The 14,347-nt window shown below is 32.9% G+C and overlaps 1 protein-coding gene across 1 annotated transcript; it reads right to left on the bottom strand.

The window, feature by feature from the left end:
• Positions 1–1,321: 1,321 nt before the first annotated feature.
• LOC111389592 (homeobox protein SBH1-like) lies at positions 1,322–9,471 on the bottom strand. The gene is made up of 4 exons (XM_023014520.1): positions 8,447–9,471; positions 7,990–8,230; positions 2,890–3,137; positions 1,322–1,682 (listed from the first exon to the last, which is right to left on the bottom strand). Exons 1-4 carry the CDS (start codon positions 8,822–8,824, stop codon positions 1,470–1,472), a joined length of 1,080 nt encoding a protein of 359 aa, XP_022870288.1. The 5' UTR covers positions 8,825–9,471; the 3' UTR covers positions 1,322–1,469.
• Positions 9,472–14,347: the final 4,876 nt, after the last annotated feature.

Genomic DNA, 14,347 nt, shown 5'->3' with positions numbered 1-14,347 from the left:
GCTTTGTCAATTCAAAAGCAGACAGCTCCTTGTTTATTTATAAATCAGCCTATGTTTCATGCTTCTTGCTAGTCTATGTTGATGATTTGGTTATTACTGGAAGTGACAGTTTTTGTCTTCTCAATAATTACTAAACTCAAAGCTTCTTTTTCTCTAAAGGACATGGGGTAACTTCATTTTTTTCTAGGCATAGAAGTTATTCCTACTATGAGTTTATTCTTGTTCCAGTTCAAATACATTCATAACATTCTCGCAAAGGCAAACATGCTCGATACAAAAAAAGTGTCCACCCCACTATCCACAACAATAGCTCTTACACTCATTAATGGTACTTCAGCTATGGACAGCACTGAGTTTAGGAATGTCATAGGTGCACTTCAGTACCTCTCTCTTACATGGCTAGACATATCCTTTGCAATGAACAAACTTTCCCAATTTATGCATAAACCCACTGCCACGCATTGGTCAACTACAAAGAGACTCCTAAGATACTTAAAACAGACAATTTATCATGTCATTCACATACGCAAAGGCTCAAGCTCAACCATAACCATCTACACCGATGCTGATTGGACCGAAAACTATGATGCTAGAAGTTCCACATCTGCCTATATATGCTTTCTCAGTCAAAATCCAATCTCTCAAAAAAACAACAGACCATTTGGTTATTTTTGTTGTTTCAAGAACTCAGCTTAAACATTTCTTCCCCACCAAAATTGTTTTGTGACAACTTGGGTGCAACACAACTCAGCCTTAACCCTATTCAATATTCGTGGACGAACATATTCAAATAGACCTGCATTTTGTTAGAAATATAGTTCAAAAAGGTATGTTGAAAGTTCATCATGTAAATACCCAAGGATCAGCTTGCAAATCTTCTCACAAAGCCATTGTCAAGACAACGAACTAAGAACCAAGATTGGACTTGCAGATGGCAACCCTATCTTGCAAGGGCATATCAACGATAATGCCACAAATCAAGCAACATATCACAACAAAAATAATTAGGTGAGATTCAAGGATGTGACAATCAATCAATCAATCATAAGAATCAAGCCCTGCATCCATCACCAATCGCACAACCACAATTCTAGCTAACTTCCCTAGAACAATACTGCTTTCCTAGAATAGTTTTGCAATCTTTGTATATATAGAGCATATAATTCTTCTATAAAAAAATCACTGTTGTATTGTAATTTATTTTATCAATATAGTCAAGATTAAAATCCCATCATCCTTCCCATTTGGGCAGTCACAACACTTCATATGTGTATTTGAAATTCCATCAATTGGTTGTCAATTAATCATTTGCAAACTCAGCTGAATATGAAATTAACAAGACTGCAGAAGAAATTAATAATCAGGAAATATTACAGCCCTCAGATTTCAGACTTCTAGCAGAGAGTGCATATAATACCAGTTCATACACCTTGATTTTTGAGTGCTTTCAATTTAAGAACATAAAATTCTCAGAAAAGGGATGATGAAATATCCATAGAAAAAGGATTTCCCAAGACATTTTCCATGTAATAATGGGAATGTCCAGCAGCAGCAGCATCCATCACAACAAACTGCATGTCTTCTGAAGGTTTCCAGTGCCTCTTCCTTTGGTTGATGAACCAATTGTTTATTTGCTTCTGATCCAGTCCTGTTGATTCAGCAAGTGCCAGTTTCTGTGATTCCTGTTAACAGTTAAGTTGCGTCATTATCAAGAGTTAGAAATACTTCAGGATTCGTTCATTAGGAGGAAAAGAAGCTAAAAAATATCTCCCAGTAGTGACCAAACCAATCCAATACTACATGCTCTCTATTAAGAGGATCTCCAAAAAATTATTTTTTTTGCAATTTAAATAGCATGTATAAATTTAGAGTAAAAATTTTTAAATACTCCAACGGACTTCTTATCTTTAAAACTTAGTTTTACTACTCTATATGTATTTATTATTTTTCTCTACATGTATTTATAATTTTTTCCCAATATTTCATTTTCATCAACTTCCTTTGAAAATTTTATTTTTTTTTCCCCCTTCATTTTCTTTGTATATTTTTTTTAGTTGGGTCAATATATGGAACATTGCAATTTGAAATATTTTGAATGCATCCAATTATAGTGAAATATGAAGAGCCAATCTCACTCCATATTTTAAAATGTTAATTTAAAGATTCTGTTAGAACATAATTTGAAGGGTGGCTCTATAAAATAGAGAGCATTTCACTTTTAAAGAATCCCTTGAAAATGCTCTAATTATGTTATTTTCCAATTAAAGAATGTTTGAGTATGGATATAGCTATTTGTGACAGCACAATAAATTCAAGACCAAAAACACAAAAGAACACAAGAAAAATTAAAACTTCGAAATCTTTTGTTGGGAGTGTTGGGAACGTGACTGTTTTACAAACCTATAATCAAGGCTAATAAATGATGTGGACATTTCTAATCCCTATTTGGATAGTTTCGAGGCTAGAAATGTTTTCCATGTAAGGTGTTTTTGCAAATACACACAGGCACTACATGATCACGCACGCATAAAGATGGAAGAATTTCATGAAAAAACACCGAAGAATTTAGATAATATTTCTGATCGAAAATAATCAATTAAATGGCACCAATAATCAACGAAAAAAATAACAATATTAGCAGACCAAACAAAGATGAAGATGAAAGAAACATGCTAGAAGATAGTATACGAATACATGGAGTTACTAAAATTAATAAACTAAAGTCAGTGAAAGATAAACAGAGTTTATACTAACATTCCTAAATTTAACTGAACACAGCATGCAGTAACTATTTGCTATTGCATAGTAACTCAAGGTTTGGGATCAAATCATTAAATAGCATAAAATTGAGAGCAATACAAATTTTATATATCTGAGCTTACAACATACCGAAGGATATGGCCATTTGTAATGCCTGCTCCACCACTCTAGCAATTGTTGTCTGGCTTCTTTGGGCAGCTTACCTTTCTTCCTTTTCTTCATAAACTCCTGTTTGAGGCCGCCCAAGTATCCACTGTATTTTCGCAAGAGCTGACCTTTTAGTTCCCGATCTTCTGCCAGAGGGTCTATGGAACTATTATTCCCATCGACTTCCTCTTCAGATAATCCATTTCTATCCATTGCCTCAGGACAAGCTGCTGGTATATATGACATGTCATAAGCACTAAGCTATTAAAATTATATGGTATTTTACATGTTTCAGATTCATCAAACCATATAAAAGCGGATCTCCGACAGTCAGATAAATAGCACAATACTCATGGTTGCAGGCAAGTGTCAAATGGATCTTTCAATGCTTCAATAGATGCTCTCCACTAATTTATTGTGTCCCTTTCTCCAAGAACTAGTTCTTTAAGAAGGTCAGCTGTAATTGTGGCGATGCTACTAAAGGTGAGTTTTCCATTACCATGCATCACAAACCAGACAAATAATCCTTTCCAACTTGAAGGAAATAAGAACGAGTTAATATATGCACAGAGACCATTACTTAATGCTGGGAGGAGTAATCAAAGCAAGTGAAAATGTTGCTAGATTTAAGGTCACACAATCCAATTTCCCAATTGTCAAGTGAAGATAAACATATATTCTTGGAAATGAGGCCTACTTTTCTCGTTGATAAGAAAAAAGATAAGCATCCAAGGCAATTTTAGCCAGTATATTTGCATAATCAAGTGAAAAATTTGTTAACTCTTATTTTAATGAAAAAATTTCCCGGTTACGTTCACATTGTGTAGACCATTGACCTTGTCTTCGTCATAACAATAAAGAGAAACTAATTACCAATCAATTCATAGCAATGGTACTCTATCCCATTTGATAAAACTTTCATAAAATGTCCAAAACATGAACCGATAAGAAAACCAAAGAAAATCATAGTTATCTCATGACTATATACTTTCACAGTAATAGGAAAGCATTTTAAATTATAGTTATGGGTTTGATAAAAAATTACAATCTTTATTGTAGTAATATTGTGTTCCTATGGATAAGGTCGTGTTGCAGATAAGACACTATAGTTATTTGTTTTAATTTTCCAGAGGGTGGTTTTATCCATTCAATATCGTCAAGGGAATGATACTGGCTTATGAAAATAAATATATACACGTACACATTGATCAGTTTAGACTTTATTTTTATATCCATCTAAAGTTTCTGACAGCGCTTTCTACACAAATTGATTGGATAGCAATAATCTCTAATCCATTTAAGTTAATCACTTGTCCATTTTGGCCAATCAGAAGCTTCTTTATAGCCATCAGGCATATCTATCTTTCCTTATTTAGTTGACAAATTTATAACAATGTCCAACAAAGATGAATGTGTATGGTGCCGAAAGAATATATGATAGTTACAGATTTATAAAGCTACATAATAGACCTTCCAGAGTTTGTTTTAAACTCGAAAAAAATCTCCATTCACCATATATATGTTATAGTTCAAGAGAGCACAAAAGAATGGACACATCACACTTAAAAGAGTTAAAAAAATAACCATAACTTCAAACTATTTTCCAAGGAAAATATGGATTTGACTTCAGAATTGAAAATAATCCATATTAAACAATGAAAGACCAATTATATAGTGAAAAAATAAAATTAAAAAAAAGTCATTTTCATTTAATCATTTGACAACTCAATCCACACTAACATTTTAATCAGTTCACTCAAAATGGACTTGCGATAAACTTGCTCAGGACAATTAGCGATGAAGATGGCTACAGATGAAGCCCCCTTCCCATCGACTTCCTCTTCAGATAATCCATTTCTATCCATTGCCTCAGGACAAGCTGCTGGTATATATGACATGTCATAAGCACGAAGCTATTAAAATTATATGGTATTTTACATGTTTCAGATTCATCAAACCATATAAAAGCGGATCTCCGACAGTCAGATAAATAGCACAATACTCATGGTTGCAGGCAAGTGTCAAATGGATCTTTCAATGCTTCAATAGATGCTCTTCACTAATTTATTGTGTCCCTTTCTCCAAGAACTAGTTCTTTAAGAAGGTCAGCTGTAATTGTGGCGATGCTACTAAAGGTGAGTTTTCCATTACCATGCATCACAAACCAGACAAATAATCCTTTCCAACTTTCCCATCGACTTCCTCTTCAGATAATCCATTTCTATCCATTGCCTCAGGACAAGCTGCTGGTATATATGACATGTCATAAGCACTAAGCTATTAAAATTATATGGTATTTTACATGTTTCAGATTCATCAAACCATATAAAAGCGGATCTCCGACAGTCAGATAAATAGCACAATACTCATGGTTGCAGGCAAGTGTCAAATGGATCTTTCAATGCTTCAATAGATGCTCTCCACTAATTTATTGTGTCCCTTTCTCCAAGAACTAGTTCTTTAAGAAGGTCAGCTGTAATTGTGGCGATGCTACTAAAGGTGAGTTTTCCATTACCATGCATCACAAACCAGACAAATAATCCTTTCCAACTTGGAAGGAAATAAGAACGAGTTAATATATGCACAGAGACCATTACTTAATGCTGGGAGGAGTAATCAAAGCAAGTGAAAATGTTGCTAGATTTAAGGTCACACAATCCAATTTCCCAATTGTCAAGTGAAGATAAACATATATTCTTGGAAATGAGGCCTACTTTTCTCGTTGATAAGAAAAAAGATAAGCATCCAAGGCAATTTTAGCCAGTATATTTGCATAATCAAGTGAAAAATTTGTTAACTCTTATTTTAATGAAAAAATTTCCCGGTTACGTTCACATTGTGTAGACCATTGACCTTGTCTTCGTCATAACAATAAAGAGAAACTAATTACCAATCAATTCATAGCAATGGTACTCTATCCCATTTGATAAAACTTTCATAAAATGTCCAAAACATGAACCGATAAGAAAACCAAAGAAAATCATAGTTATCTCATGACTATATACTTTCACAGTAATAGGAAAGCATTTTAAATTATAGTTATGGGTTTGATAAAAAATTACAATCTTTATTGTAGTAATATTGTGTTCCTATGGATAAGGTCGTGTTGCAGATAAGACACTATAGTTATTTGTTTTAATTTTCCAGAGGGTGGTTTTATCCATTCAATATCGTCAAGGGAATGATACTGGCTTATGAAAATAAATATATACACGTACACATTGATCAGTTTAGACTTTATTTTTATATCCATCTAAAGTTTCTGACAGCGCTTTCTACACAAATTGATTGGATAGCAATAATCTCTAATCCATTTAAGTTAATCACTTGTCCATTTTGGCCAATCAGAAGCTTCTTTATAGCCATCAAGCATATCTATCTTTCCTTATTTAGTTGACAAATTTATAACAATGTCCAACAAAGATGAATGTGTATGGTGCCAAAAGAATATATGATAGTTACAGATTTATAAAGCTACATAATAGACCTTCCAGAGCTTGTTTTAAACTCGAAAAAAATCTCCATTCACCATATATATGTTATAGTTCAAGAGAGCACAAAAGAATGGACACATCACACTTAAAAGAGTTAAAAAAATAACCATAACTTCAAACTATTTTCCAAGGAAAATATGGATTTGACTTCAGAATTGAAAATAATCCATATTAAACAATGAAAGACCAATTATATAGTGAAAAAATAAAATTAAAAAAAAGTCATTTTCATTTAATCATTTGACAACTCAATCCACACTAACATTTTAATCAGTTCACTCAAAATGGACTTGCGATAAACTTGCTCAGGACAATTAGCGATGAAGATGGCTACAGATGAAGCCCCCTGGGCACATCTCCAAGTGGTAAAAAGGGAGGGTGGAGAAATCCAGCTTTGCTTGAGGCTGCTGCGTCAAGGGTTCGAATCCTGAAATATGAATTTGGCTCTTGGGTAAGTGCAAGTGTACAAGCAGCCTTCCACCCTGTACCCTTGGAGGCATAACCTGCGATTTACCTCTCTTACGATGCTCCAGGGCAGGGGTGATGGGGAATCCTTAAGGTTAGGGTTTAACCTTTTAAGATGGCTACAGATGAAATAAAAATAAAGAAAAGATTTTAAAATTGAGAATTGAACTGACAACTCTAAAATTTTCTCCTCAGTTGACAAATGCACCAGGATTTATGACAAGGCGCCAGAAGACATACTATATCCCCATCTCTTGGATTTTCTATGACATGCATCCTATAAAAAAGGGAGTATTTAAAACAGATGCCAAAAAATCTCTCATATCATAAGCTCAGTAAGTCCTTTAATTCTAGGTTTACTGCAAAAGATTCAAATTTAGTTACTATGAGATTTGCATTCTCTTCGAGCGAATCAGTATTAGACTTATCAGAATGCTCGAGGGACAACAAACAAGCAGACAACATAGAATAAATTGCACATATGATATTTGCAGACAGATTAAGAAAACCGAGGCATAGACAAAACGGAGGCATAGACTTTTCTTTATTAATTACTTAAATGTAGTGATCGCAAGATTCACAACTGACCCTAAAAAAAAATCAAAGCGACTCCTTTAACTCATAAATCTTAGTGTTCGCCGTTTAAAAGCTAAACCGAGCATACTAAGATTCACACTAGTAGCGTACAACTATAACTATAGCTACACTTTAGGAGTAGAATTGTAGAAATTATTTTAAGGAAATCCAAAACGTGAACGTCTAATTAGGATTAGCCCACGAACAATTGAATCCCCACAGAAACTTCATACGTAGAAAGGAGTACTATCATCTAGCTTCCTCTTGACAGTCAATATCAGATAGGAAACTATTAAAAGCACACAAAAAAAATAGAAGTACAGAGCGAAAGAGAGAGAGATTAAACAACGGAGGAATTGTATCTTGAGAAGGCTCGTTTATTAAAAAATATGCATTTCTTTGGAAACAAGCATTTGTAAGAATCCTAATAGTTAAAATTATAGAAAATCAGGTAGTAATCCAGCCATAAACAGTAAGATATAAGAAGAACGAAAGCCTTTCATTCAGGGAATAAAAAGACACGAGACGAAAGAGAGAAATTTATCACCAGAATTAGAGGTTAGAGTGAAAGCTTTTAACTGGGACTCAATTCTTGATAGAGAAAGCATGGCCTCCTCGAAGGGTTTAGAAAGTTCTTGCTCATACTTTATCAACATTTCACAGTAGGCCTCCATAAATTGGTCAAGTGCTGGATCTTCACCGACATAGCTTGTGCCGTTGCGGCCCATTGCAGCAGCAGATGAACATGCTTCTTCAAGTCTTGCCACCACTTCAGGAGGTGCTCCTATCTGTAAATATTTTTCATTATCAGTAGGACTTCATATGCTTAGGGTTACTTATTTAACTGTCTTTATCATCACTCTATTCAGTAGTCATTTTTATTACACTACTTTTTCTTGACTCGATTCAAGAGAGCAAATCTTGGGTATAACCTCTGAGAGAGTTTATGCTCAGAAATTTTAGGGTATGTAAAGTTCATTTGAAAACTTTGGGTACTCATTTACCTTTTGACAATTAACATAGGCAGTCAAGAGACGGTGATAGTGAGGATGAGCCATGATCTTTGCCTTAATAGACCATTCTCCGTCATTGCTGTTGCTGTGATTGCTACAGCCCGGCCCCATAAAATAATAACCTGTGCTTGTAATATTGTTATTATTGCTAATGTTATTTTGTTCTTCAACCATGACAGAAGAATTACCAGGGCTCTTGTGAAGATTTAGGTTTTGATTGTTGGTGGTGGGAAGAAGAGGGAGATATAGGGCATTGCTTTCTGCATTATGAGAAGTCATCGAAGGCATCATCATCGTAGGACACAAAGCATTAACGTTGTCCCCAAAAGCTATCGAACATGAAGTGTTACTGGAACCACCAACCTCCATTTCTCTCTCACACACTTACAAAACGAAGTATTGTTATATATCTCTCCCTCCTATTTTTACCCTTTTGCATGAGCTATCCGTCTCTTTCCTCTCTCTTTTTGAGTGTTCCCTGTGCAGTGGTCTCCCGAGTTTTATGCTACTGGTTTGGGGAAATCCTAAATAGTTGTCTGAGAAAGTTGTATGTGCAGATTTTTTTCCACTGAAAATGGGGTTTTAATCTTTATGGTCATTAACAGAAAAATAGATTTAGTGAGGAGAGAGAAGAGAGAAAGATTTGCAGATCGCAAGCGGTGATTGCAGAGGAGAAGGGAGTGACCATGTTATTTGCAAAGCTTTACCTTCCCGATGAAAACCCTTACAGACTCTTTGCTTATACTGCCACTAAAACACTGCCATTTTACTGATTACTCAGGATGAAGCTTTTGTTAATTAGGAGTTTAAAGTAACTGAGATGAACGATCACATCGAGGTGTAGTCGAGTAGTGTTATGCAGTGACAATAGAAATTGTGGTTTTTGGTTCAGGAATCATAAATCCTATCCTGTGGTTTATGTATTGGCTACTGCTAGTTTATAGCAAGTTGTCCACTCATTTTCCATTATTCTCTGCTCTCCTGGATTGTCTTCTTCTTCCCGGCGCCTTTTTTTCCTATTTCCTACTACCCTATTCAGTTGTACGCAAACACGCCACTGTTAGAGCTCTATTCTTTAAAAAAAATATACATTTTTAAACAATATTTTGACATTATTTTAATACACATTTTTTAATAAAATAATATTACACGTAAATTTAAAAATTTTCTTTATTTTTTAAACACATATTTTCTATCAATATACTATTCAAAAATTCATTCTTATTAAAAGAATATTGCTCAAACAATTAATGCCTATTTTTCAAAAAATAAAAATAAAATTCTCTCAATCTTCTTTCCTTCGATTAGTTGAAATCGAAATAAAAATTGATAAATATTGTAGATTTTATAAAATGTGTGGTTAAAAATAAATTTATGAAAAAATGAGTTTATGGGAAATGAAGGCCAAACAAAGACATATTTTAATAATAATTTTGCATGTAAAATTTTTTTATTTTATTTTTCATCACACATTTTTCATAAAAAAAATTTTTTTTTAAACTATCAAAATATGATGCTCAAGTAGAGCCACAAATGTGATATCATATTCCCAACCTTTTAACATTTGCTTATGAAGCCCCTTTTGTTTCCCATTCTATCAATTTTTTTATATATATTCATTTTCAATCAAATATTTACATAATAAAATATTTGACACGTAAATTCAATTTTTTTTTCACACTTTTCAATTGCACATTCTCCAAAAATTCACTATTCAAAACAATATTTTATCTACAAACAATAGCTAAATTATGCACACGATATGAACATAATGTTTGAGTCATTTAAGGGTAAAATTGTTCAAAGAATAGCTACATTGATGTCATTTGAATAGTCACTTTTAAAAATTAAATAAATTTTTTTGACCAATTTTATTCTTTTAGTCAAAAATCACGCAAGGGTAACATGAAAATATAACATATACACATTTTTCACTGAGGTAAGATGCCACACACAATGTTAAGATTGAGACACGAATATATATATATATATATATATTACCCCGTTTGACTCATATTCTATTCAAAAAATACATTATTAAATAGTAATTTGACATTATTTCAATCACAAATTTTTCAATAGAATATTATTACACGCAAATTCAAAACTTGTTCTTATTTTTTATTAACATATTTCCCATCAGTATAATATCCAAAAATGCATTCTTGTAGCAAATAATGTAACTCGAATAAGAGCATAAATAGCGTTGAGATTATTCTAGTCTTCTATATGACTAAAATATAATATTAATCATCTCATTTAAAACTTAAATTATTAAAAAAACAGGACACAATTTTTTTTATTTATATCTAAGCATTCAACCCTTTTAACGTGTAAAAATGAATCATTCTTTCCAATTAGATAAATAGCCACCGCTAGTAGTGGAAAACGTTCAAATCTCAATTAATCTATTGCATGGCACTTTAACATCAAACTTTATAAAGATAAGATTTGCCAGCATATTTCTAGCTTTATAAAGCCAACTTTTATTTCTTTGCTTGTTTTAATGCTCATAATTTTGAAGTAAGACGTGCTTTCAAATATGTGACTATAATATTTGGCCACATAGTAATATCCGTTATGATAATATTATTAAAAAATAATGCAATTCGAAAATAAATAAATAGTTGTTTAAAGATTGAAGCATTGAACTCAAATAGTTTATAAGTTCTTAGTTATTTTTTGCAATATTCTGAATTATTCACAATATCTTGAGGAGTCTCGTTTTGCTCACGTCTTTTACTTTTTATTAATCATTTCTCTTTGAACCAATTTCAATCAAACATTCTTCAATATAATAATTTGTATGTGGACCCTTAATTTTTCCCTTTCTTTAACCTCACTTTGTCCAAAAAAATATATATATTTTACTCAAAATTTTTTTGTAAAAAATCTCTACTAAATAGGGGCACAATCTAAATGAGTAATCGAATAAAGCAAGCAATCTATAATCCTTTAACAGTAACATATTTGCAAAAAAACTTATCCCTTTGAAGAATTTGAAGCTGTAAGATGTCAGCATCAATGGTCTATTAATGCAATCTGATCATCGCATATCCTATCTAAAAAACTACAAACCTTCACAAAATCTTGACATATGGTCACTAGTTTTTTCTCAGGCTGGTGCCTTGGAAACATTTTGTTTTTGTGCAAATGTGACATGTCTAATCAGAGTTATAATCAATGCGAACTATCAATTGTGTCCATGACTCCCTTACCTCAATCTGTTACAATCGTGAGGCTAACGTCGCACAACTAACAATAGGAAAATGTCATCAAATCATCTAAAGGGCTAAGCATCGTCCTTAACATTTCCACCTTGAACACCGGTTGAAGTTTCAAAATCTCTTACAAATTTAAAAAATGAAAAATAAAAAGTGGCATTAATATAATTAGGCTGCATGCTGTCAAAAGTGTATTGATGCTTAAGACAACACTCGATTGGTATTGTTTCTAAGCATGAACTATAAAGAACTCTAATAATCGTACAATCCAATCAATGGAACTCAAAAAGTCCATGCAAGGTACGATCTTAGATCTATCAATCTTATAAACTTTGCTATTTGTACAATTCGGTTGACACTTACATTGTTGTCAACAATGCATTATATGAAAAAATTATCTAAAATTCAAACTGTCCAATTGGATATCATTATGTGATAAGGTGTAAATCAAAGTGTACATTAAAATGTACATGTAATAAGGTTCTATTAGTACATCGCGGGAGTTGAATGAGTTCATTTTTTGCAAATATTTATCACACTCGCACTTTTAAGACTACCAAGATGGATTCAAGATGGTTAAATTTTCATATTTTTTGCTTATAATCCCTCTCAAAATATTTATTCCCTAATTTAGGTGACGTCAGTGCAGACCCACTCCCGCGATGTACTAATAGACAGCTCATTTAACTGCACGCTTGTTGTTGGAATAATATTCAGAGACATTAAGAATATAGCCACTGTTAGGCTAAAGATCAGGTTTAGGTTTAGGTTTAGGGTTCTGCACCTCATTCCAGTCATGACTAAAGAAAGACTGTAGTATATATTGCACAGGAAGCTGCCCCAACAAAGAATAATGCTGAAGAAAAGGGGAATAAAAACAGGGTGAATTGGGAGCCTATGAGTGTTTTCATGTGTTTTTTTTTCTTTCCAATTTTCAATGAAAGATTGTCAGGTTTTGTTTGGAAATAATTTTCTGTCATTTGAATCTGATCATGCAGCATGATTTTTAAAAGTAGAGAGGAACAAAGCAGATGATTTTTACAGCTAATAGATTGCTTGTATATATTAATAGGTCGTGGTTGACCCAACAATTCGAATGAATTGGGACGGATTCAGACAAGTGAACGCAGGAGATCGCCCAAGATATGGAAGAGAAAAATTTTCTGCCGAAATCAGTACGGACAGCATTGCTGGTCGAGTGCTAACTTTGTCCCTGCTAATAGGTTATAATATACGTATTTAAGTATAGGAACTCAGCCAGCTAATAGCGTAGGGCTAGGGTTTCCCAAGATTGCTTTAGTATTTGCTTTACGTCATGTCCTCGCCAGTGCCCTCTGGCATGTGGCCAATGGGCTATGATACAAAGGTGAAAAGCAGAAGAAATCGTGTTTGACATTAAACCAGCATGTAATGTAAAGTTCTCGAGATCATTTTTTTATCATTATTCATCTATAAAAATATAAGACTTGTTTGATCGTGATTACGAAAATTAATTTTTAGAAATAATAGTGAATTCCACCTATAATAAAAGTAAAAAATGAAAGCTGAAATGATGAAATAACGATCAAAAAATTGATATTTTTGGATGAAAAATCAACACAGATTGAAAGATAAGTTCAACTAACCTTTAAATTAATAAATCTTTATTAGTGACTTTTCTGTTAAACTGGTATAAATTTAATTAATCTTCTTCACTTTATCTCGATTATCCCTTTCCATGTTTCAGTAAATACCCATTTTTCTGAGTTAAAAGTGGTCATCAATCACTCAGGGGCTTAATCTCTAGTCTTCTATTTAACCCTTGCACATGTCAATCACTTTTCTGAGTTAATTAGTATTCATTTCATTCTTTACCCTTCATTAGTACATCTTTTTGTGAGTTAAACTGGTTTAATTAGATCTTAACTTTATCAATAAAGCAAAACCCTTTTCCAGCTTGTTTATTGAATGGTGCACTAAACAGTTAAGGGTTTATTGCCATAACACTGTGAGCTCCAAGTTAAAAACTCGTGCTTAACTCATTCGTCTTGTAATCATATCTTTCCACTTTATTTATTCCGAAAGATTAGTTAACAAGTTTCACATTCCTCAATATTTTAATGATTTTTGTAGGGCCCATCAATCACGACTTGTACAGTAACGTGATTCGACAAAATGGTGACTAGTTCAAAAGTATCAAACTTTTTTCGTTTAATGACACTATTGTTAAAATTCAATTGCTTGCTTCAACTTCCTACACACTCTTGAATTTTCATTTTAAAGGGTAAGTTTATTGAGATTGTTGAAATTGAGTGAATATTTGTTTTAAATAAAGAAATGTTTAGCTTTCTTATTAGCATTTTGTGTCGTCTTATCAGATTTTAATGGCCATTAATTCTTTTGCATGACAAGACTCGTAAATATTCCACAAGGGTTCTTGGCTATTGCATTGGATATATTCTTGCTAGTGGGAGATTGAAAAATCTTTTAAGATATTTATACCGAGTCCGAGAGCACAGCTTTTGGCCGACAACATTTTGCTTTTCCTCATCTAATTCATACCACTATGAAAGGAAATGAACCCAGATGCCCCGCAACGATTCTTTGAGATTCATCGTTCTTTTTCTCTTTTTACTACTTTTTTAACCACAAATTCTTCAAAAAATCAAATAAGGACTAGATTTTAATT

This window comes from Olea europaea, unplaced genomic scaffold (assembly GCF_002742605.1).
Source record: "Olea europaea var. sylvestris unplaced genomic scaffold, O_europaea_v1 scaffold601, whole genome shotgun sequence".
In the NCBI taxonomy this organism is placed as follows: Eukaryota; Viridiplantae; Streptophyta; class Magnoliopsida; order Lamiales; family Oleaceae; genus Olea; species Olea europaea.
Note: the sequence above shows the minus strand (reverse complement) of the source record. Positions and strands in the feature narration are given on the sequence as shown.

Bases quoted from the DNA above. Each gene is read 5' to 3' on its own strand.
- LOC111389592 (XM_023014520.1), bottom strand. From the start codon at position 8,824: ATGGAGGTTGGTGGTTCCAGTAACACTTCATGTTCGATAGCTTTTGGG. The intron at 3,138-7,989 runs GTGATAAATTTC...CATATATACCAG, and splicing joins CACTCTAACCTCTAATTCTG to CAGCTTGTCCTGAGGCAATG. The intron at 1,683-2,889 runs GTATGTTGTAAG...AACTGTTAACAG, and splicing joins ACAAATGGCCATATCCTTCG to GAATCACAGAAACTGGCACT.